Genomic DNA, 21,257 nt, shown 5'->3' on the forward strand with positions numbered 1-21,257 from the left:
TTTTCTTTCCAATGTTTGTTACTGATGTCTTTATTTTACTCCCATATAACCTTTTTTATTATCTTTCACTGATTTGTACAGACAGTAAAAAAGTTGTTTTTTTTTCCTCTCAACCATTTGGTAGCTTTAAAGAATGTCCAATAAAAAGTCCACACACTAATTTGACATAAATAAAAGTGATCTCTTTGTAGTTTTATTATGCTGTGAGCAATTCTTTGTGTGGAAACATGGTTCTTATGTCCCCCCATGCCATTTTCCTTTCGCAGCAGACAAGGAAGTCTCTGCTGTCACAGCATCAGTCAGCCTCCAGTTTATTTCATTGTCTAACAAAACAGCCCTTTGCTCTTCTTCAGATCAATTTGCTTCCAGCTTGGGAGGGAGGCATATTCATCTCTCTTCATTTCCAAAATAGTCTGAAACATAATTGAAGTAATTTATTTATGGAGGAGACAAAGTAGAAATCAATTTTTAAATCCAATACAAATGTAAACATTAAAGTTGTGGCAAAACTTCCGCTCTACATTTATCATTAGCTTATAAACATGAGAGCATCTTCAGCATTTTCATTCGGAAAATCTGGTGAAGGCTGAAGCCTGCTGGTTAGGGGACATCACTGCAAGCTGGTGACATCATCCATCAGTTTACCTGAAAGTCCTCATTGGACAGGTAGACCTCCAGGCGCTGGGGGTCCACTCCTTCAGGAAGGGGGCTCCGCAGCAGCTCCTCCAGAGGATACTGGGTCTTCATGAGCTGGGCCAGGGCGTCCTGCACCAAGGTCAGCTTCGCTCGCCCTGTATCACCCTGAGTCACACCCAAGGAGTGAGACATGGCAAAAAAATAGACATTAAATGTGTATTCTGTAAATTTCCACAATGCTTGAAGATGTATTTAAGCCATTTGTTACCTCAGTTACTGACAAACAATTTTTTGCCAAATACCAGTGGGTTTTTTTGTGTTGCCACATTCAACCTGTGACTGACACGTGGTACTTATGCAACTTTAGTCTTAATATTTCTTATATAAATGAGGTTTAAGGAACAATTAGACCCTCACTTCCTTAGTGTTATAGTCCTTTTGAGACCTGTGATGTAAGGACAAGGCAATAAAATAAGAATGAAAGCTTTGCAGGTTATTCAGCAATGAATCTTTTTTATCTCCAGACATCAACATGAATTATGAATTTATCCAACCTCTGTATCATTTGTGATGAGCACAATTAAATCTAAAGTACCAAACACACATAGTGTTGTGATCTTGGTTGGAAAAGGTGCTGCTCGTTGGCTAACTTATCTTAGATGCTACAAGGTCGCCTTCTTCTATGAAACAGTTAAAGTTTCCACATGAGCCCTAAAAAGGAATGCTTTTTAATGTCCATAAAGTGGGAAGAAATATTGATTAGACGAGATTCAGAGGTTGTTAAAATTTAACCAAATTATAATATTTGAGCTCATTTCTGGATAAACATGTTCATACCTGTGCATGAGGTTCAAGGCTTTTCTCCCAGCGCGGGAAGACATTAGTGAAGGTGAGAGGCTCGGCCCCCTCGAGGATGAGATATGCATGTGGCGGCCTTCTCTGGTTTATTTCTGGGATACAGAATAAACAATACATTTTAAAACTTATCAAGAATCGGCAGTACCTTTACTTCCAGGCAGTTCTGCATGAAACCAACTCCTCTCCCTCAGTTCTTACTACCTTTGCAGTACTGCAGCGCTGTCTGCATGGCACACTTCCTCTCGTGATGCCAGAGTCTCCAGGCTGAGGAGCTCTCAGTCTGCTCAGGCTGACCTCTCTGCCACAAGTAGACCTCCAGACGGTTGTCAAGAAGGAACAAAGCTGGCACGCAGACAACAAAGAGGGAAATTGGGCAATAAAGTGGAATTACATTAGATTGATGTTTTTAGCGGGAGGGGTATAGATGAAGTTAAACAATAGATGAGTGTATAGGGAAGCACTTTTCTGTTACTTTTTAAATGTGTTTATTTTGCAGATAAAATGACAGAGGTGAGAAACTGAAAAGCAGAGTTGAATATAAGATGAATTTAGTTTGTTTTGTGTCTGTTTTCACCTGGTTGTGGTACACTGTATAGACTCTCCTGGACAAAAGGCATTGCCATCACAAGCCCCGGCATCTGCATCGGACTCTGCAGCTCCTCAGCTTGGAAACTCCCAGAGGAGGCACTCAGGTGGAAGAGGCGAGGCGTGAAGTTATACTTTCCTGGATCTGCCATTACAAAAGAGTTGTTTCTTACTATGATTTGAACGCTTACAATCCACAGCAAAGCACAGTGTGTGTTGCGTTGCACCTTGCAGCATGCAGTCATAGGCCTTCCTGTCCTTTTGTCCCAGTGCTGTCCAGAAGTCTTCTGGCTCTGAACCTTCCTGTACTATCTGCACCTTTACAGGGCTGCTTTTGCTTAAACCCACCTCTGATGGACAGCTAAAACACACAAAACAAACAAAAAATAAAAGTACATTCAAGCTTAAAAAAAAATTGATACTGAGAACTTTTAAAAAGCACAATAAGAACATGTGACTCACATTTTAGTGAGGACCTCCACCACCCTCTTGCCGACTTCCTTTGTGCTGCTGTGAGCCTTACAACCAATCCAGAGATAGAGCACTCCCTGCTGGCCATTTAGCAGGACAACACAGCCTCTCGACCTCAGACCCGCACAGCAGCAGTCCACCTCTAACAGAAAACCCTCTTCTGGGAGCTCCCCTCGCACACAAAACAGACGCCAGCTTTCTGTGTTTTGATAATCACAACATTCAAACAAAGAAGAGAAGGAAAATGGACTGAAAACCAAGCTGATTTTACTCCACCTGTGTTGATGGAAGCTTCCTCTTGCTTTCCTTTGTGAATGACCAAGCCTCCCTTGAAAAGCTGCAGGAAACAGGGGGGTTCTTTTCCCTGAGGCACAACCACCTTACAAAACACACCACACAAAAGATGGTAAACAGCTGCATGAACTTATGCCTGCTGGAAATATCATCAATAGTACTGGCTTCTCAAACTCTGTCCTGTGTTCCTCTTACTCTTGTAATATTATTTTTTTTAACGAAGGATTTGTTGGTGTTGTGAAGAAGAAAAAGATGCAAGAATGTGTTCTAATTGCATTTCATATGTCCATACTTCAGTTCTTTTATGGAATCTGGATTTTTATGCTTTTAAGGTTTCAATGCCTTTCAGGGCCAACGGCACTACAACGGACTGGCACTATAATACTGCTCGTCCCAGAGTTCGAACACTAGTGGCTATCAAAGGAGCCTCATAATAAATTCACCACCGATGTGCACATGCCAGCAGAAATAATCTCAACTTCTGTGGCTAACACTGTGTAATAATCTGTTCTCAAAAGGCACCAAGGCAGAACTAGTAACTATCTAACTAGTAACAAACTCCAGTAACAGCAATAACACTGACCATAAGGTGGAAAAGATATATATAAATCCTATTCCAGTTTACTTTCCATCACACAAAAGCAAAAAAAATGATCTCATACAGCAAACGGTTCAAAAAGTTGTAGTGTGGTTTACAAAGTAAAATGTCATCACCTTTGTCTGTTTTTTTCCCCATTCTTAATACTTTAAATACTCCATGGACTGTAAAACAAGCCACTTTTCTCTAAACTACATTCAACTTTTACTGCAATTGTAAACCAACCATATGCCTCTGTATTGAAATATACTCTAATAAACATTAAAATGTTTTAGAAGCTTTTGCTGGGTGTTTGTCGTTGCTGGTGCCATTTTTATTGTCTGTTAAATTATTCACGTATTTCTTTCACTTCTACACAGCCATTTAGGCTTATTTTCTCCTCCTATACTGCCTCTTTGCATTTTGCATTGTAATAAAAAATTACTTGTAATAAAATAAAGTAAAAGACTTTTGCTTTTGCTCTTTGTTTCTCTTAATTTGTTTGGGTATACTCGCATAATCTAATGTTTCTACTAAATGAGGTGCGTGCGTTCTTTGCCTTTATTTTATTGCATTTTCTTTATACACAATAAGTGAGGATAAAACTAAGCTTTTCACTGCTGTGAAAGTTAACAGTTACCAGGGTTCTACTTTATATAAGAAGGTGATCTAATCTGACTGCTATGAGCTTACCTGCGACTCTTCGTGGTTCCTCATCCCGATGGAAAGAAAAGCAGCTGTGTCCCGTCCACTGACACTGGAGTGACGGCCTCGCCACAGGAAGAAGGCCGTCTTTTCCTTTGGTGCTGGATCCGTCCCACACTCATCTGAGCTGTCTGTGCTGTCTGTAACGAAGAGAGAGTGTGAACCATTATTAAACTGCCTCACACAAAATATTGCCATAGCATTAAAAAGTACAATCTAGTTAGAAAAAAAACAAAAAAGGTTACTGACCAGCTGTACTGATGCTGTACTTCCAGCGGATTACATAAGAGTCTCCTTCATAAAGCTGTCCGTTGCTCTCCACTGGGATTTCACTGTCGTCAAACTCCTGGACGTGCCAGGTGTCCACCGCTACTGTTTTAAGCTCCATCTGACGTTCCTCCGTCAGCATGATGACACCATGACCTCTCTGGACATCGACCCCAGCCAGCACAGTACGGACCAAACCGTCACCTTCTAGGCACTGACCCGATACTAGAGCTTTGGCATCGCAGGGACTCAAGAGGTCTGAAGGAGGGGAGAAGGGCTGGGATGACTGGACTGGGATGGACTATGGAAAGAAAGAGCAGACACTGAATTTCAGTGTTTTAAAAAAAAAAAAATCACTTTTAAAAAGCAAAAGTCAAAATTGAAATTTAGATATCTGCACATGAGTTTCAGTAGAAATAAAAGGTAGCTAGTTATGGTAACTGGAAACTTAATAAAACTAATTGATCTAGATATACTCTTCACATCTATAATTTTACACAAACAGTGTAATAACTGAAACACACTGGTTTGAGTGTCTGAAAATTGCATGTGCCGCATCATATCTCTGAATGTGATATGAACCTGCGTCTGATCCGTCCCTGAAGCCGCTTCCTCTCTGCCTCCAACCCTGCACATCCAGTCCAGGAACTTCTCCCTGAACAGAGCTGTCTCGTTGCTCTCAGTGAGGACGCCGAACAGAGCCCAGCTGGGACGGCCTTCTCCTCGTCTGTGGACAAAGTTATGCCATGAAACCGATAAAAGAACTAACACAAGCATTAAACAAAATAGAAAAGAGAGTCTGCCTTAGTCCAGACTCAAGCTTTAAAGACATCCATTCCCAAGAGACATAAAAATAAAAACCCTCTTGAAATAAATGAAGAAATGAAGCCCTTTAAAGACCTTGTTTAATATACACAAGTTGTAATATATTTTCTGACTGTGGAATATGGTACACTGAGAGAAGAGCTTTACTCTCTGCAAGTATTTTGTAGTTCATGTCCACTTGCTTGCTTTAAAATATGTCTTTTAAATGTCAAAATATAGTCTGGACTTTAAACATCAAGCAGGGTTTTAGAGCATGTCACATGGGCGCACTTAACCAAGAATTACTTTCTACAGAGTGCATTTTATGAATGCACAGCAAACTTAATGCTGTATACAGAGGAAAGAGCCACTGCTTGGATTATCCATGCTTCTTTCATGTGGTGAGTATTTTCTCTGCTCCTTTTTTATGTGTAATATATTAGTGACTTACAGCTGAATTGCAGGGTTACACTGAGTGGGATCCAGTGGGTTTACTTGACAGTTGCTGTAGTCATAAGCTCCAACCCACACCTGGTGAGTCAACTGGAGAGCAACATTTCTGCTCCTGAGGGAAACGTCCTGTCCGAGCCACAGATAGACCTCACTGCCGAAATCAAACACCAGGGCCTGGGCATACATGACAAAGAGATACGAACAGAGTCAGAGATTAACTTCTCTTCCATTAGTTTTCTACAATCAAGCATTTAATGAACAAAAAAAACAAACAAACAAACCCAAAACAACTACAATATAAGTAATTAGGGAGCCGAGAATTGAAGCTCAGACCTCAGAGGAGACCAACAGGGTGATGCTGGGGATGGAGGCCCAAGCCTGTTCATGAGGCACCAGTTTGTTTTCCACCAGCCTGTACACACAGTTGGACTCCACCACACCGCGCTCATAGAGCTCATCCTCCTCTGGAGCACCAGCTCCTGTGAGCAAAAGAAAAGAAAAAAAACATTTTCTAATATTTTGGATGAAAAACAACAGGTGAATTATAAAAGGAGAAAAATTGCAATTCGAAATGTGTTTCTCTGAGATATTTGAAAAGTACATGTTTTACTTCCAACCTCTGTACTGTGTTCTTCCTCCCAGTAGACTCCAGAAGTCTGCAGCCACACTGCTGTCAGAGTTCATGCCCTCCTCCAGGTGGACAACATGGGAAGCCAAACAACCAAGGTCCCTTTGGCTCTGGATGAACAAAGCTAGCTCAGAGGCCTGACAAAAAAAAAAAAGAAATAATATGTTAATCAGCAGTAACAGAATATAGTTCATCCATTTTCTGCCACTTATCCCATTCAGGGTCACAGGGAGGCCAGTGTACCCAGAGAGTCCCACACAGACACAGGGAGAACATGCAATTTCCACACAGAAAGGCCTTGAGCAGATGGTGGATTAGAACCTAGGACCTTTTTGCTGTGCTAACCCAAACAGAACATAGTCTATAGTAAAAGCATATTGTAATTTATTTTTATTTTACTACTGCAGTCTTTGCTGGCCTATATTAGAAATCTTGCAGGAAACTTGCCTCACCAAACCAAAATATTTCCAATAACAAGAACATGGCTGAGTGCTGAATATGAAAAGAAATAAATTCATAAGTGTCACAACCAGTGTTGGTCAAGTTACTTGAAAATAGTAATCTGTAACTAATTACTGATTACTTCCCCCAAAAAGTAATCCCGTTACTTTACTGATTACTTATTTTCAAAAGTAATTAATTACTTAGTTACTTTTTAAAAACACGATTTACAACCTGAATAGGTGATAAAGCGATAGATCTTTCAGCCCAATTCTACTTTTTCTGCATAATTCATCATACAAAATGTAATCAAATGGAAAAGTCTCTTTTTAAAACTTGTTTTATTAGTTTTAATCTTTTAACTTTATGCATCAAGCAAAAATGTAATTATATGCAACATTCTCTGACTGGAAGAAATTTGTTTAATATTTAAACCTATTTTCTGCACATTCCAGCACATAAAATATAAATATATATATATATATATATATATATATATATGTTTAAAAATGTTTAAAAGTAAACGTACATACTGTGATACTTAGATAATCATTAACTCTGTTAACTGAACTCTGTGATGTATGACGTTCTTGATTCATATCATCACTGTCCTTTATTATGCATTTAACACACAAACTGTAACCAACCTTTATGAGTCCATTAAGGTTTAATGCTTACAATTTACTGCAAGAACTGCAAACACTGCATTTTATGCACAGAATGCTCTTTGGGTCTTGAAGGGTAATATTTTATGCATTTATTTGTTGTGCATAAATGTAAACCAATTTGGTATATGTATGAAGTTATTAAAACATCCTTTCCCATGTAAATTTCTAAGAGGAGTAAGTTTAAGGGATGGCCAGATATTTCCTGGCAATGGGAAATAATTTTAATCCTACTTTCTTATTTTGTATTGTATTATCCACCTCTTTACCCTTTCCCTGTAATTTTATGTGTCATACATGCTGCTATTGCACCATAACATTGTCCTGGGTGGTACCTTTGCTTTTTCTTGTCCATTGGCAAACTCTCCACTCCACAGGATGCAGTGCTCTGGAGTGACCAGCAGGAAGCAGTCTCCACTGTTCAGTGACCGCACTGAGGGCTCAACCAGGCGGACCTGAACATGCCGCCTACCTGTCATCACAGGTGTTGGTTAACCTTAACACCTGACCACAAGCAGATCATCACACAGTTGAACCAAACCTTTCCTGACCTTTGATGTGAATTAGCATCAGGCTGCTGAAGGGCGGGTAAGACTTAGCTGTCTCGGCATCTGAGGAGGATTCTTCAGATCTTAAGGGAGGTGAGTCTGCTATAGACGAGTTTTTAGACTCTATAGTGAGAAATAAAACTGCAATATCAGGTAGCTGAGCAACATAAAAGAAGGAACGTAACAAGAGAAGGGAACAACATAAATTAGCATACTTTTTTCAGCTTGGATCCTCTCTTGAGCTGATGAATTGACTCTCTCTCCCATGAAGTCCTGCCTGATGTCCTCTCTGGCTGCGAGAGCCCTCAGAGGGTTTCTGGAGCCTTGAGTCCGACGGGACGGACGTACCGACCGCCTGTGCTCTGCTACTGCTGAGGTCAATCTGCAAATAAGCACACACAGACATTACAGAGTTACTGAAGATATCAGCTACTGTGTGTGTGAATATAAATTTGCAGGAAAATTTCTTTTTACTCTAATCTTTTTCTTTTAGTTTTAGCATAAAAACTACATTAGATACAAATATATTTTGTATTTACTATTTAGAAATTGCAAGGACTCAATCTAATCTCACATTTGCAGGAAAAAACTATGCTTACATGTGTGTGTTGGTCTGGCAGAAGACTCCCAGGTCCTGCTCCCCCTCTGAGGCAGCAATCCCACCACAAGGTGGGGGGCAGGCTGAAGGAGGTGACTGCTCACAGTAGAAACTGCCATCAAACATGTTTGGCTCATCAACAGGCGTCTCTTCCTTCACCTCCTGAGTAGTGACTGTTGGTGAAGAACTCTGTGGAGTCACTGAGGGGGAAAGAAATGAAAACGCTAAAATACTTTGATCCTCAATGAGCTTTTACATTGTGGGAACCAGCGTTGTCCATATGATGATGAATGCATGATGGATAGCTCTGATATATAAAACAAGCACCGAGTCTCAACGCAGACTTGTTTGTTTATTTGTTTGCTTGTTTTTCGTGGTGTAAAACTGCTCTGACCTTCATTTTTGCATGATGGAGCATCAGTGGAGCGTCTCCTGTTGTGAGCGATACCATTTCTCTGTGATTCACCAGATGCAAGGCCTAGATGTTGCAAACACAGGAGGGAAAAAACTCATAAACAAGGCCAAAATATGCTCAGCAGAACTGTATGAGAACTGGAGAACAAGCGAGTTACTTGTCTTAGCCGTGCTTCCAGCCTCCTGCTCTTTGCTTTCCTGCTGTGTTTTCAATTCTCCAAATTCAGTCATCTGAATCTCAGTTCCTTTATCCTACAGAGCCCGAGAAATGCATCCGTTACAATGCAGCTTCTCTGCAGATACATGCACGAATATGAAAAAAATGCAGGTGTGCGTCACCTTTTGTCTCCACTGAGGCTGACTCTGATTGTTCGTAGGAGAGGAGACTTCTTGTGCCTCAAAGGAGAGGTTAGTCTGGAGGTGAAAACAAAACACAGAAATGGTGACTTTTGCATTCTAGGACAGTGAGAGTGGATTGCACAGAAGGTACAAAATATACAGATTTTACATAGAGCTAAACTTTCTATATGTAACATTTCATTCAGTCTGTTCCTTTCTGCCTAATCCTGCCCTGCATTAGATATTATAAGGAGTTTTTGTACAATGCACATTTTTTGTCCATTAGAGCTAGATCAGAAACATGCACAAAGAAACGTGAGGAGTAAGATATAACTTTCATGACCAAAATGAACATCTGGTAAGCACACACCTAAAGTGTGAACTGAGAGCTGTGATGTGACACATTGTAATTTTTAAGGTGACAGGGTTGTCACATCACATCCGCCTGAATCTGTGAGATGACAAAAGCCTTTCACAGCATACAAAACACTCCAAATCAAACAGCAGCAATGCCATGCACCGGCTCACACGATTACCTGATTAAAACACATGATATATTGGGGCGTATTGATAGAATAGACAGAGGCAAAGACGGGCTCCTGGGAGAGAAGAGAGAGGGGCAGGCTGCAGATGTTCAAAGCTCTTCAAAATCTAAAGGGCTGTGGTTTCAAAATCAAGATGAGGGAGGATGGGTTTTGAATCATCAGTTTGAGGCTTACCCAGCACTGAAGGTTGTCATTCTCAAGATGAGGGTTTTCTGACTCGTCCTGCACGTGATACTATGGAAAACAGGGAGATGCATTTAAAAGAATTCAAAACAAACATAAATATTACCAGAAATATAAAAATGACAGAAATAAAAAGGAAGTAGGACAAGGATTAATATACAAATCCCACACAGTGTCGGCATGGTGAAGCTGAGATCATTTAATTGCCAAATAATTAGTGTGTTTACATTCCACGTCATGTAATAGGACAGCCAATCCCATCCTGGTACATAAACACTCACTGGACTCAATATATTCCGCGGTAACTCGAGTCTGATCTCAGGACATTCAGCACATACCACGTTCAGAGTGCTGCAGATAAGAGATGCTATATCTGGTTTCAGTGGTATGACAAATACCCAAATGTAACCACAAATGTAACCTCTGCCTCAATTTAAACCAGGCAAGAAGCGTGAACTCTGTAACCTCTGTGATGCAAACAAAGATTTTCTCACTGAATTCTTTCAGAGAAATAAAAATGCTGCAAAACTTCTGTAATGCTTTTATAGAATTGTCTAATATCATTCAGTTAAACTATAATATAGACTTCTCATATACAAGTATCACTTCTTAAATGTTGCCAATACAAACAAAGAAAGCAGAATTTAAGCAAAGTTTTAAAGATCAAAGACATTTTATGAATATTTGACCTTATCTGACCTTGGAGAAGAGGTCAGATCTCAAAAGTAACACACTGTTTACAATCATATATCATTCCCTTTATTCCTATATGTCGTCACTACAAACAGTGGCAGCAAGAAACAATATTTTAAATAGTGGCATATAATTATTATTGACCTTCAGATTATCTATTGACCTTGAAGGAGAGGTCAAAGGTTAAATGTGACATGATATTTTATCCTCTGCTGTACTTTCGGTATGCTGACACACAACTCTTGTAAGAATCATAGTTCCTGAGTTTCACCGATTTTTGTCAATAACTATCAATAATTCATAAAGTTGACCTTGAAGAAACTGGTGGATGTAAGCTAAATTTGAATGGATTTATAACATGACCGTACTCTACACCAATACAAAGTTTTACTAGAATTCGTTCAGTGTTATCAGACAGAATGACATGCAAGTAAACGCTGACAAAACCTTTTTTTTTTTTTTTTTTTTTTTTTTTAAATTGTCCATGTCTTACGTGGTTAACCTTGCTGCTCACCTCACTTCTGCCGCCGTTGGTTGTCTCCTGCATTTTAGGCGCACACTCTTCTGAGGTGACCCGGACAGCTTTAATATCTGTGGTGTTGTCATGGATCTTGTTCATGGCCTTTTGGTCTTCCTCCTGCCTTTAAGACACATTACACACAGTATGAAGTATAGAACATATCAAAGAACAACAACAAGCTGCTGAAAACTGTTAATATTTCTGGTGAAAACTGTAAAGAATCATTTTTATTATCCAACTCACAGATGTCACAATAATATACGTTTCAAAGTCTTTAGCGAACCTTTCCAATATGCAGCAATATCAACAGTTTGACTCTATAGAAGAAAAACATTTACAGTTCTTATCAGATCATGTCATTTTATTTACATGACTTACTTGGCTCTTCCATTGATGTCTACGCTGTTTATCTCAGAGGAAAAGCTCAGTTCATGTTTGAACTGGCAGGACTGCTGTGGAGCATCCGGCTCTGACAAGGCTCTTATTGGTGTGCAGGCAATGGTTTCCCTCCTGTTTCTAGCCCTCTGCCTCCAGGGAGCAGCAGACTGCGAACCTTCCTCCATACCAGAGGTCTCTCGTCTGTCTCTCTGTGGTGCTGCAGAAGTTCCCTCCCTCTCACCTCCCGCTTTGCTCCCGTGTATCGCCGCTTCTCTACAGCCTCCACCATTCTGTTCATGGCTGTATGATGCGTCTACCTGACTGGCTTCTGTCCTGCTCCACTCCGAGCCTGCAGAGCGGCTCTTCTTCAGGATTCCTTTTAAGCCTGGCTCAGAGTCGTAGCACTGTGGTCCGTGTTGAGTCGGACCAGATTTTCCGAGTCCAGTGCCAGCGTCTGATGTGGACTGTGAAAGACGTACCTCACTGGGTTTCAGGTTGACAGACGAGGCCTGCTGTCTGTCGGACAGATGAGGGGACAAACGGAGGGCAGGAAGCTGAACAGGGCCTTTCTGGAGCTAAAAAGGGGCAAAGAAAGTTAAAAAAAGAAGGTAAAGAGGATCAATAATAGATTTACTTAGAGGACAGCAGGCAAGAAATGAAGAAAGACAACAAATTAACCTTGCTATTAATAACCACTCCTGCCCCTTTTCTGGTCTATGAAGTTCTAAATACATTTGTTTCCCATTTATTGTTCTGTTGCTTTCTACCCACCAGACTGACCTCCTCCACAGTGATGGGCTGCGTGCGGTACCGAGCCCCCTTTTGCCTTCGTCTCTCTGGGGGCCCGTCAGCAGGCCCGGCTCCCTCCCTCCCAGGCAGGGACAGTTTGTTGAAGAGGGCCAGCTTCTCACTCATGCTCAGCTTGCAGCTCTCATCGCCATCCTCCTCTGACTCAGCCTGCACAGACTGGACCTCCACTGGTGGTGCTGGTTTGGGAGTGCTGAGGCGTAACATCACATGACACCAAAAAGTCAGAGAAGAATTTATGTTTAGTCAAAATCTCAGATGCCTTACACATTTGATCTACACTGCTGTGCAAAAGCAGTGGAGAAAACGGTGGGTGTTTTTTCATTACCATGAACACACACAGGTTATTTTTAGTCAATCTGACAGACATCGTCCTGCTGCTGCTACTCCCTACAACAGCAAATGTGTAACTGAAAATAGCCCCTAAGAAATTCATATAATTCTGGTTGAACAAACTAGATCCAATCCCAATTTTGGTTTGGTTTCCAACAATCTCATTCCTTTAAAAAAAAAAAAAAAAAAAAAAAAAAGCATATATTTGTGACCCATTGCCACGAGTTACAGCCAAACGAAACCAGGCACCGAAAAACTCCTGAACAGAAACACATGGGAGAAATCTATAAGAGCAAATATGGTGACACTGAGCCAATCAGGGGCTCTTTATTGGCCAGGAATGTGACAGAACAAATTCCTTGCAGCTTGTTTCGCCAAACAGAAAGGCTGGGAAACGTATGAGCCAACCATGTTTTTGCATTATGCATGGGTTTATGACAGTTTAAACTGTTTCTTGTTTCTTGGTCTACTCGTTTTTGTAGGAAAGAAGCATAAAAAACTCAGAGACTAGTCAAAGAAAATAAACCAAGCTTTAATGAAGCTGCAATATTAAGTTTAATCTGTAGGGAAAAAGGCTATTTTGAAGAGATATGTCACCAAAGCCTTGAAGAAAATGTTGTCACATTTAACTACTGATTCTAAAAATGCAGATTCTCTTATCTTTTTACCCCTTAACCATTGAACAACTCTCTCTTTACTCATTTACATAGGAGCCTAAAAATAACTGCTTAGATAAGACACGCTTCTAGAAGTTCTTACTTTTAAATAAGACATACAGTAAGTACTTAATTCCACTGAAGCAAGGTCTCTTGCTTTCACAGATTTGACTTTAATAAGTTGGAGTTTTTAAATCATCATCAAGCATCTATTTATTTATTCACACAAAACTAAAACATAAAAACTACACATGCATAATCTTAAATAAAACTAGATGACTTTTTTAGTGATTGTCAATCAAGTCAATTAGCTAATTATGCGATGTGGTTTTGGTAACACTACAGCTCTCCCACCTGATTGCCACTATTTCTCCACAGGTGATTGGCTGAGTCAGAAAGCGATGGTCGTTGACACGCCGGCTCCTGCGCTCATGAGAGACGCAGCCTGAGCGAGGCTTGAGGAATGCCGAGGCCTCAGAGGCTGAAGACTTCTCCAGCTCCTACAGAGAAGGATGTGGGGAGGACATTAATGTAAATAAAAAAAAAAATCAGTTTGAACCCAGTCTGTGATGCAGGTGGACGACAACATTCAGGTCAAATAGGAGCCTCAATCTACAGCCTCCTGTTGCATAAATAATGAGGGAGACCACAAAAATGGCAGTAAAAAGTCCCCTGTTCTATTTGTATAAACAGATGGAGGGAGGTAAAGCGGGTCAGCTAGCCGGTGAATAAAGCAGCGAGCTCTAAGGTGCAGCATCTTGGCCACTTGCTGCATGCTGCAGGTCACAATGTAACAAGAGACCTGCTGGCTTCAGTTACCTCCCCTGCTGCCTCTACAGAGCAGCAGGCTAATTATACCACAGCTGCTGTGGCTGTTAATGTTAATACAGTGTCTGGCACATTTTCACCTGATGCCTTATCGCTAAAAGTGTGCCTCAGCTGAAATGTTGGAATAATAGAGAAATCCACAGTGCAATGCATCATCTGTGTGAGACTAAAGAGCTTCGAGATAAGGCTCTGCATCTATCATATTACAGACTTGGTCTTTCCTTTAATAAGTACTAAAGGACGCACTGTAGCATCAAACCAAAGTGTGGATCCAAGGAGAGCACCTGTTTTGACCATTCATATTCCTTCAACGGGACCAGGTAGTGTTCTGCGTGCTCAGCGCTCAGACTGTAAGTTGAGCAGCTGAGGTGACAGTAGATGATAAAGGTTTGAATACATTTCTTTCATTTTAACACCGTAGAGTGATTGCATTTACTGTGTGTGTTTAGGCAAGTTTATGTGGGATCTCACATTCTAACATAAAAAGCAGGTAACAATTCAAACTCACTTTAAACAGAGACATCTTGGCTGCCACACTCATCTTGGCTCTGTCGTCTGTTTTTACATCTGCTGTGGAAAAATACACACCATCATTTGAAAATTAAAAAAAAGAAAACAGCCATTAAGAGATTTTGAGTCATCAAACTTTTAAACAGTTACAGCAGGAAGAGACACAGGTGCAGACAGAGCAAACACAAGTGCAATTGTTTATTTTAAATACACTGCATCTACGTCTAGGAATTGGGGATATCTCTGTATTGATGATAGCTGTGAGTAAAAAGTTGTGAAGAACAATTTTAATGATGTACAGTGTGACCTGAAAACAACAGTCTAAACATCCATACAGCAATAAAGGCCACTCGTGTCTGCTGTCTTATTATCTGCGGTATAAACTCTCAGTGAGTCAATCTCTGTAAAGACTTGCTTGTCATCTTTTTATGACGGGGTCAAGAGTTAGATGTACATAACACCGCTCCACTGCCCAAATGGTCTGGTCTGTCGTTACAGAAGAGATTGAGCATTGTGATCCTCTAAATATAACCCAGTTTATTTCCTGAGCCATTAAATTAATTTATGGAGGCAACTGTGCAAGTTGGAAGCCCTCTGCAAGAATTAAATATTATACACAGTATTTTTCAATTTGTTTATGTTTCTTTCATACCTCACGTAATATATATTACATGTAAGTTTTCCCTGTTGTCATTTTTACTTCCTTCTCAACCAGACAGTGTACCAGCAAAGCACACGGAAATAACACATGATGACAAACACATAGGGGAGAAAGCTTTACCTTTGCTGTTTTCCTCGTTCTCTGGATCCAAGCACCTAGAAGAATCGGAGGAAAATAGCCAAAGGATGAGGTCATCAGGTGAACAGGTTGGTGACATACGCTTGACTCTTTAGATAATGTTGTTGTGGAGATCTGGATCCAGCTTGGTGTTTACAGTATGTGTCTTTTTGCTTCAATTTGCAGCTCAGACAGTCAACACACTGTGCTGTTTTGCATGCTGGGTAAAGCAACACTGTGGAGGCTATTAAGGAAGATAAACTCATGCAAAATACACCGCCCATTGGTTTTTTATGTAAAGCTGCTCCACAGCTCAGCTGAAGGGTTAGTGCATTCTTATCATGGGGAACAAATATTAAGCATCATTCAAGGGTAAATAAGTGTTTCCTATAAGAGAAAAGTTGTGGTACTGTATCATCAGGTAAGGCTGATATTTTGTTCCTAATGAGTTTTCCCATGAAATGTTAGCCGTACACTATTTCAATATATGAAAACACAGCAAACAATATTTTCTTTAGTCCTAGCCATGCCAGGCATCTCATTTTATCATGCCCACAAGAAACAGTCCCTACCCACTGCTCTCCTCCATCTCATTGGCTGTGATTGGCTGTGTCCTGAAGCGTTCGCTAGTTTTTCTGTTACCGCCTGACGCGCTAGGGAGGTAACGCCGAGTGCGTCGCCGACCCCCCTCAGAGCCCGGGTTTACAGCCAGATCCAGAGAGGATGTGGCTTGCCCAGCATCAGGGAAGCTACTATCCACACACAAAGTAGGATAAGAAGAAAGTAAGAAGGGGAGAAGATGCTGAGATGTAGAGAAATATTATCACACAGTGGAACACAGTCTGTTAATGACAGGCCGGATCACACGCGCATGCAGGCGACCCTACGCTTTCTCAGGCTGTGCTCCGCTCTCCGTCTGCTGTAGAAGAGCACTTCTCAACTGGCCCACGGACACCCGAGTGTGGAGCTGTGGGCCGTCGAGTCCATGAGGGACATGAGGCTCTTCCCCACTCTGCATGCTAGCAGAGTTCTGGGAACCCCACCTAGAGGGGAGGGTATGAGTGAGGGAAGGAGGTGAGATTGCAGATATGGGGGACATGACATGAGGAGCACAAAACAATCTTCTGTCACAGTTCACATTAATAATGCAGAAGTCTCGAAAACTCACAAAAATATGTATCAAATTTGATACATTTGGCATTAGAAGGTTAACCGTCTTTCCTGGGACAGACTGATTTGGATGTCTCAGTTCTAACTAGCAACCAGAGCAACTGGTGAAGTCAACAATCTGGTGCTGCTCAAAGGTCACTAGTAAAGAAAAAAGCATGTTTAAAAGGTAAAAGCACAGACTTCCTGGATTTAATGTTTTTAAATTTATTGCTGTCTATGTTTCGTATTTTTGGTTCAGTCAATCCCTTTCTCATTTTTCATGCTTGATTCTCAAATCAAACGAATGGTTTTCATGGTTTCACAGAAGAGAAGAAGCCACCTGCAAATCTAAACCATCTGCACTACATGCACGCTCGCTGTCATCTGACTGACTATTAATATGATGCCACACACTGCTCTTAGCAGTTACCATGACACAAACTATTGAAGGTATCAACAACTTGTCAAGTTCTGAAAGCTGTGAACAGGTGACAAGTGTCATGTTGCCAGAATTAGGGTTTTATTGTTTTTCGAGCAAATTAGGCTCGCAGCACCTGCTACCCTGTGCAGCCACAGCAGGAAGACAGTGCTGTATCTAAGGCCATCAAAGAGGCTTATCGTGTTTCTTGTGTGTCCTGAAGTGCTAATTGTATCGTTTTTGCACACTAAGAAGTTGTTGCAAGACTTCAGCCAAATTCCTGTAATTCTAAAATAAATAATGACAATGAGCTATGATTGAAATTTAAGTCTTCAAGGCATTCAATGAAGTCATCTTTCACCCTTGACATGGCTCACCTTCTCAGGCAGTCGGGCTCAGCAGGAGTCTCTAATCCATTTGTAACATCCTGTGTTCTGCTGTTCACTTTTTCACTCAGATCGTGGGAGCTTAACATTCCTCCATGCGCTTGGCTCGCTGGCTCATGAACCTTTTTCTCATCCCTTCTCACCCACTTAGAAGGAAGCTCGTCAATGCTGCCGTAGCGTTCGGCCAGTTCTCGCCTCCTCTCAGCCTTGTAGCGGGCAATCCGCTCCGATCTGGGCTCCAGGACGGCGTTCTCCATCGCAGAAGGACTCAGATGGTTGTTTGCTCCTCAAAAAGCATATAGGAACAAAAAACAGATGAGCTGTTCTTCTTCCACTTTTCAGCTGGGGCAGAACATGAGAGCCAAACTTTCTTCCAGTACAATTCTGTTTCCATGAGCTTCTTGTTTTGGTTTTCCTCACAGATTACATTAATCCAAGGTTAAAATCCAGCCTGTCCCACAGTGAATGAGGTATTTCTCCTGAAAGATAAAAAATAGATTAGTTAAATAAGAAACATTTCACTATACATTACATTAGCACCCTTCAGGCTTCCTAGAAAAGTCAGAGACAACACCAATGAGCTTCATTACATATTAACCATTTCTTCTAAAAGTGGCGTACATCAAAGTCTTATCAAAGTCCTTTTCTTATATTCGTGTCTGTGTAAGATGACCCGTTCCAGCCTGTCATGCAAGAATCTCCCCTTGCACTGAAACTCAACACCACAGCTCAACTCCTCTCCGGGTCCAGGTCTCGATGGCAGTTTGCAGGCGTGCTGGTCTCTTCCGCTAAGCTGAACAAGTCCCTGTTTCTTTTTCAAATTCCATCACGTATTTTACCATGACCTGTCAACATGAAGCATGTTTTGCATCAAAAACACAAACAAAATCTTATCAGCTATAGCTCCAATTTTGTTTTTAAACATTTAGTATAGCAACCTGTTTGAATTATAATATTCCAAATACGTACAAGGAAGAGAAAGTCCCCGATGGCGTCATTGTGACAAACGACATTAACAAAACTGAATATTCTAATATAGCATTTAAAATTTTAAAAGAGCAACGAACTGTCTGCTAGTTTCCCAAAACGAGTGCTCACAAATATACGCACACATAAATGTGTGTTTGCACATGTATCTGTGTGTTTTCCAAAACTGTGGATGTCAGCATTCCTGGTGCAGGAAGCACAATGGAGCGAGAACAAAGCGGCATGAGCCCACAGACTTAGTCCGCCAGATGGATCTGCCACAGGGCTCAATGCTGCTGGCAGCAGCAGAGTTCACAAAGTATAAGATGCAACTTTTATTATTCATTTGCAGGTTTCACTGCTCTTATACTTGTAGATTAAAAATTAAAAAAAACACAGAGGCACTGATAAAATGGATATAGATTCAACAAATTACTCTATTAGAGAAAAGTCTCCATAAATCCATAACCAGCTTTCACTGATAAAAAAACCCCACTCAGAATATCCAGATGTCACATTTAATAGACTAAACTGAAGGCGACATTGTCAGCAGTGTTTGCAGATCCCAAATTTCCATGCCACAGAGAGCTTTAATAAGCTCTATTTAGATGCCGTGATCCCTGCATGAGACAACCAGCTGAAGGATTTGTGTTGACACTTCGAAACACGTGCACATCTCCTTTAAACAAAGAAGTCAACACAGAAGACTCACCTACCTGTCCAGACCCAGGAAGAGCAACACTCCAGCATCCCCAGTCACACTGATGCCACTCTCACGTATGCATTTGTGAAGAAAACACGAGTAAAGGTGTAAAGAGCGATGTGTCATGTGACAAGCTGGAGGATTGTCGATTGGAAGGGAGAGCACCACTGAGGATCAGCGAGGATCATGGGGTTCTAATCCAGTGACACTAGCTGATACTGGCTTTGGATATGCACACAGCCCCAGGGATCTGAACTATCTGAACTCATAAGCTATAATATTCAAATGAATAGGCGATGAAGGTTAAACAAACAGCCTCTAATTGTTGAATTGGGGGAATAAAGTGTTATCTTTCAACCATGACTTTCTCTGTAGCAATTAAACCCCAAAATTCTGGACCCACACTCGGTATATGCTTAAGTTAACTGCTAGTTTTCTGACAGACTGAAAAAAAATCAAAAGCAAAAAATGTATGCATTTAAAAAAAAAAAAAATAGGCCCTGGGTGCTGAGCAGCAGGAAAGTAAACCAGATTAAAAGCTGGCCAAGATAAAGCCCTCAGCCAATTACACCTGCCCTGTGCATGTACCTGCACCAACCTCATCTAATGAATCTCCATAATTCAAGGGCAAATTATCAGAGGAGCATTTCAAAAACAGTCTATGATTATAAATCATGATGTGGATGTTTTATATTAACACCAGCAGCAAAAGAACGTGTTAAGCCTTTGAATATATTAAAGGGAGAGAGAACGAAGAGGAAGAGCAGCTTTCTCACATCGTGCACCTACTGTAAGCCTCATCAGCTCCTCGTGAGATTTAACACACAACACGTCTGTGGCAAAGTCCTCATGCTGGGGAGAACATTTTTTATATCAAAACTCATTTGTTGTCTAAACAACTCAGCATAGGGTAACAGCCTACATACGCAGCTACCAAAGAGCTGAACAATGAGTCATTTAACTTATTTACAGGACGCAAATATTAAGTTTTACATGAATCCAGTGTTGTGCTAAAAAGTGATTCCCCAGTGTTTCCGTGTGTTTTTTATGCGTAATGTCTTTGCTTATATTGGTAAATAGACTGTAATCAGCAGAAGGGGGTTTATATAAAATCAAGAAATTACTTGTTTTGCATTTATATTTATGACTCTACGGCACAGGTGTCGAACTCCAGGCCTCGAGGGCCAGTGTCCTGCAGGTTTTAGATGTGTCCTTGATCCAACACAGCTGATTTAAATGGCTAAATTACTTCCTCAACATGTGTTGAAGTTCTCCAGAAGCCTGGTAATGAACTAATCATGTGATTCAGGTGTGTTGACCCAGGGTGATATCTAAACCTGTAGGACACCGGCCCTCGAGGCCTGGAGTTCGACACCCCTGTTCTACGGTATTGTACCTACATTATAATGAATGCAGTCCTTTTTGCCCCAGTTTAAGTATTTCATACAACTATTATCTTAGATTTTGGCGCTTATGGCCAGTTGTAACGTCAATTAAACTTTTTAGCTAGATAAATAAAGGTCAGTACTTTGTGACTTGATATCATTCATGAAAGATAAGTTTGACGTATGTTTGACGGATTATACGACAAGAAGTCATTTCCAGCACTTTGAATACGGACACTCGATCTTTTTTGGTACATTTCGGAAGTAACTTTCTGGCACAGACATTAGATTAATGCGTAAACTGTGCGTAACCGCAATATTTACTCTTCCACATGAAACTTTTTTACTCACGGGGCAGACTATAACCATTCTCCCTAAACATGCACAACCCGTGTCTCCCCAAGTCAGACTGAACAGGTGACTCAGGCAACAAGTGACCTACTTTGAAATATTCTCCAAGCTGCCTCCTGCTAGGATTTTGTACTTTTGAAGATGAGAATGGCAGAATTAAGTATTTAATTTGTACTTACATGTACTGCTCGCCTCGAGAGCCCTCCTCAGCCCCGGCGGTCCCTCCCCAACGATCTGTCGCTCCAAAAGTAGTCGCACTGGCAGCTGTGGATGGCGCACCGTATTAAGGGAGGAGAATATAAATAGATGGACACACCGGGGGACGCCCCTTGCTCTGTGCGAGAGACGTTTCTAACAACCGCTGCAGCCTCTAAATGACCTCTGA

The 21,257-nt window shown here is 41.0% G+C and overlaps 1 protein-coding gene across 11 annotated transcripts; it reads right to left on the minus strand.

The window, feature by feature from the left end:
- Positions 1 to 160: 160 nt before the first annotated feature.
- On the minus strand, positions 161 to 21,210 carry svilc (supervillin c). Of its 11 annotated transcripts, XM_085156291.1 has the most exons (34): positions 21,052 to 21,209; positions 18,089 to 18,312; positions 17,459 to 17,946; positions 16,402 to 16,557; positions 16,087 to 16,266; positions 15,518 to 15,552; positions 14,735 to 14,796; positions 13,753 to 13,898; positions 12,374 to 12,602; positions 11,603 to 12,177; positions 11,219 to 11,345; positions 10,003 to 10,062; positions 9,820 to 9,882; positions 9,284 to 9,358; positions 9,103 to 9,196; positions 8,925 to 9,008; positions 8,532 to 8,730; positions 8,148 to 8,314; positions 7,936 to 8,055; positions 7,720 to 7,856; positions 6,268 to 6,415; positions 5,984 to 6,129; positions 5,649 to 5,824; positions 4,976 to 5,120; positions 4,376 to 4,694; positions 4,115 to 4,266; positions 2,827 to 2,929; positions 2,542 to 2,749; positions 2,307 to 2,440; positions 2,069 to 2,224; positions 1,696 to 1,836; positions 1,474 to 1,586; positions 646 to 801; positions 161 to 413 (listed from the first exon to the last, which is right to left on the minus strand). In XM_085156291.1, the coding sequence occupies exons 3-34, from the start codon at positions 17,722 to 17,724 to the stop codon at positions 324 to 326; spliced, it is 4,962 nt and encodes a 1,653-aa protein (XP_085012417.1). In that variant the 5' UTR covers positions 17,725 to 17,946; positions 18,089 to 18,312; positions 21,052 to 21,209; the 3' UTR covers positions 161 to 323. The 11 variants fall into 11 exon arrangements, with proteins under 11 accessions (XP_085012417.1, XP_085012424.1, XP_085012421.1 ...); XM_085156298.1 differs by lacking the exon at positions 18,089 to 18,312 and having other exon boundaries at positions 4,115 to 4,257; positions 21,052 to 21,210; XM_085156295.1 differs by lacking the exon at positions 18,089 to 18,312 and having other exon boundaries at positions 17,459 to 17,943.
- Between the last annotated feature and the right edge of the window lie 47 nt (positions 21,211 to 21,257).

The sequence above is a fragment of the Neolamprologus multifasciatus genome, chromosome 4, assembly GCF_963576455.1.
Source record: "Neolamprologus multifasciatus chromosome 4, fNeoMul1.2, whole genome shotgun sequence".
Lineage (NCBI taxonomy): Eukaryota > Metazoa > Chordata > Actinopteri > Cichliformes > Cichlidae > Neolamprologus > Neolamprologus multifasciatus.

What these genes read in the sequence shown, in the direction of transcription:
- svilc (XM_085156295.1), bottom strand. Translation starts at nt 17,724, where the DNA reads ATGGAGAACGCCGTCCTGGAGCCCAGATCGGAGCGGATTGCCCGCTAC. An exon ending in GGAGCACAGCCTGAGAAAGC is followed by an intron (nt 16,267 to 16,401) that starts GTAGGGTCGCCT and finishes GTGTGTGGATAG; the next exon opens with TAGCTTCCCTGATGCTGGGC. An exon ending in GAACGAGGAAAACAGCAAAG is followed by an intron (nt 14,797 to 15,517) that starts GTAAAGCTTTCT and finishes ATTTTTCCACAG; the next exon opens with CAGATGTAAAAACAGACGAC.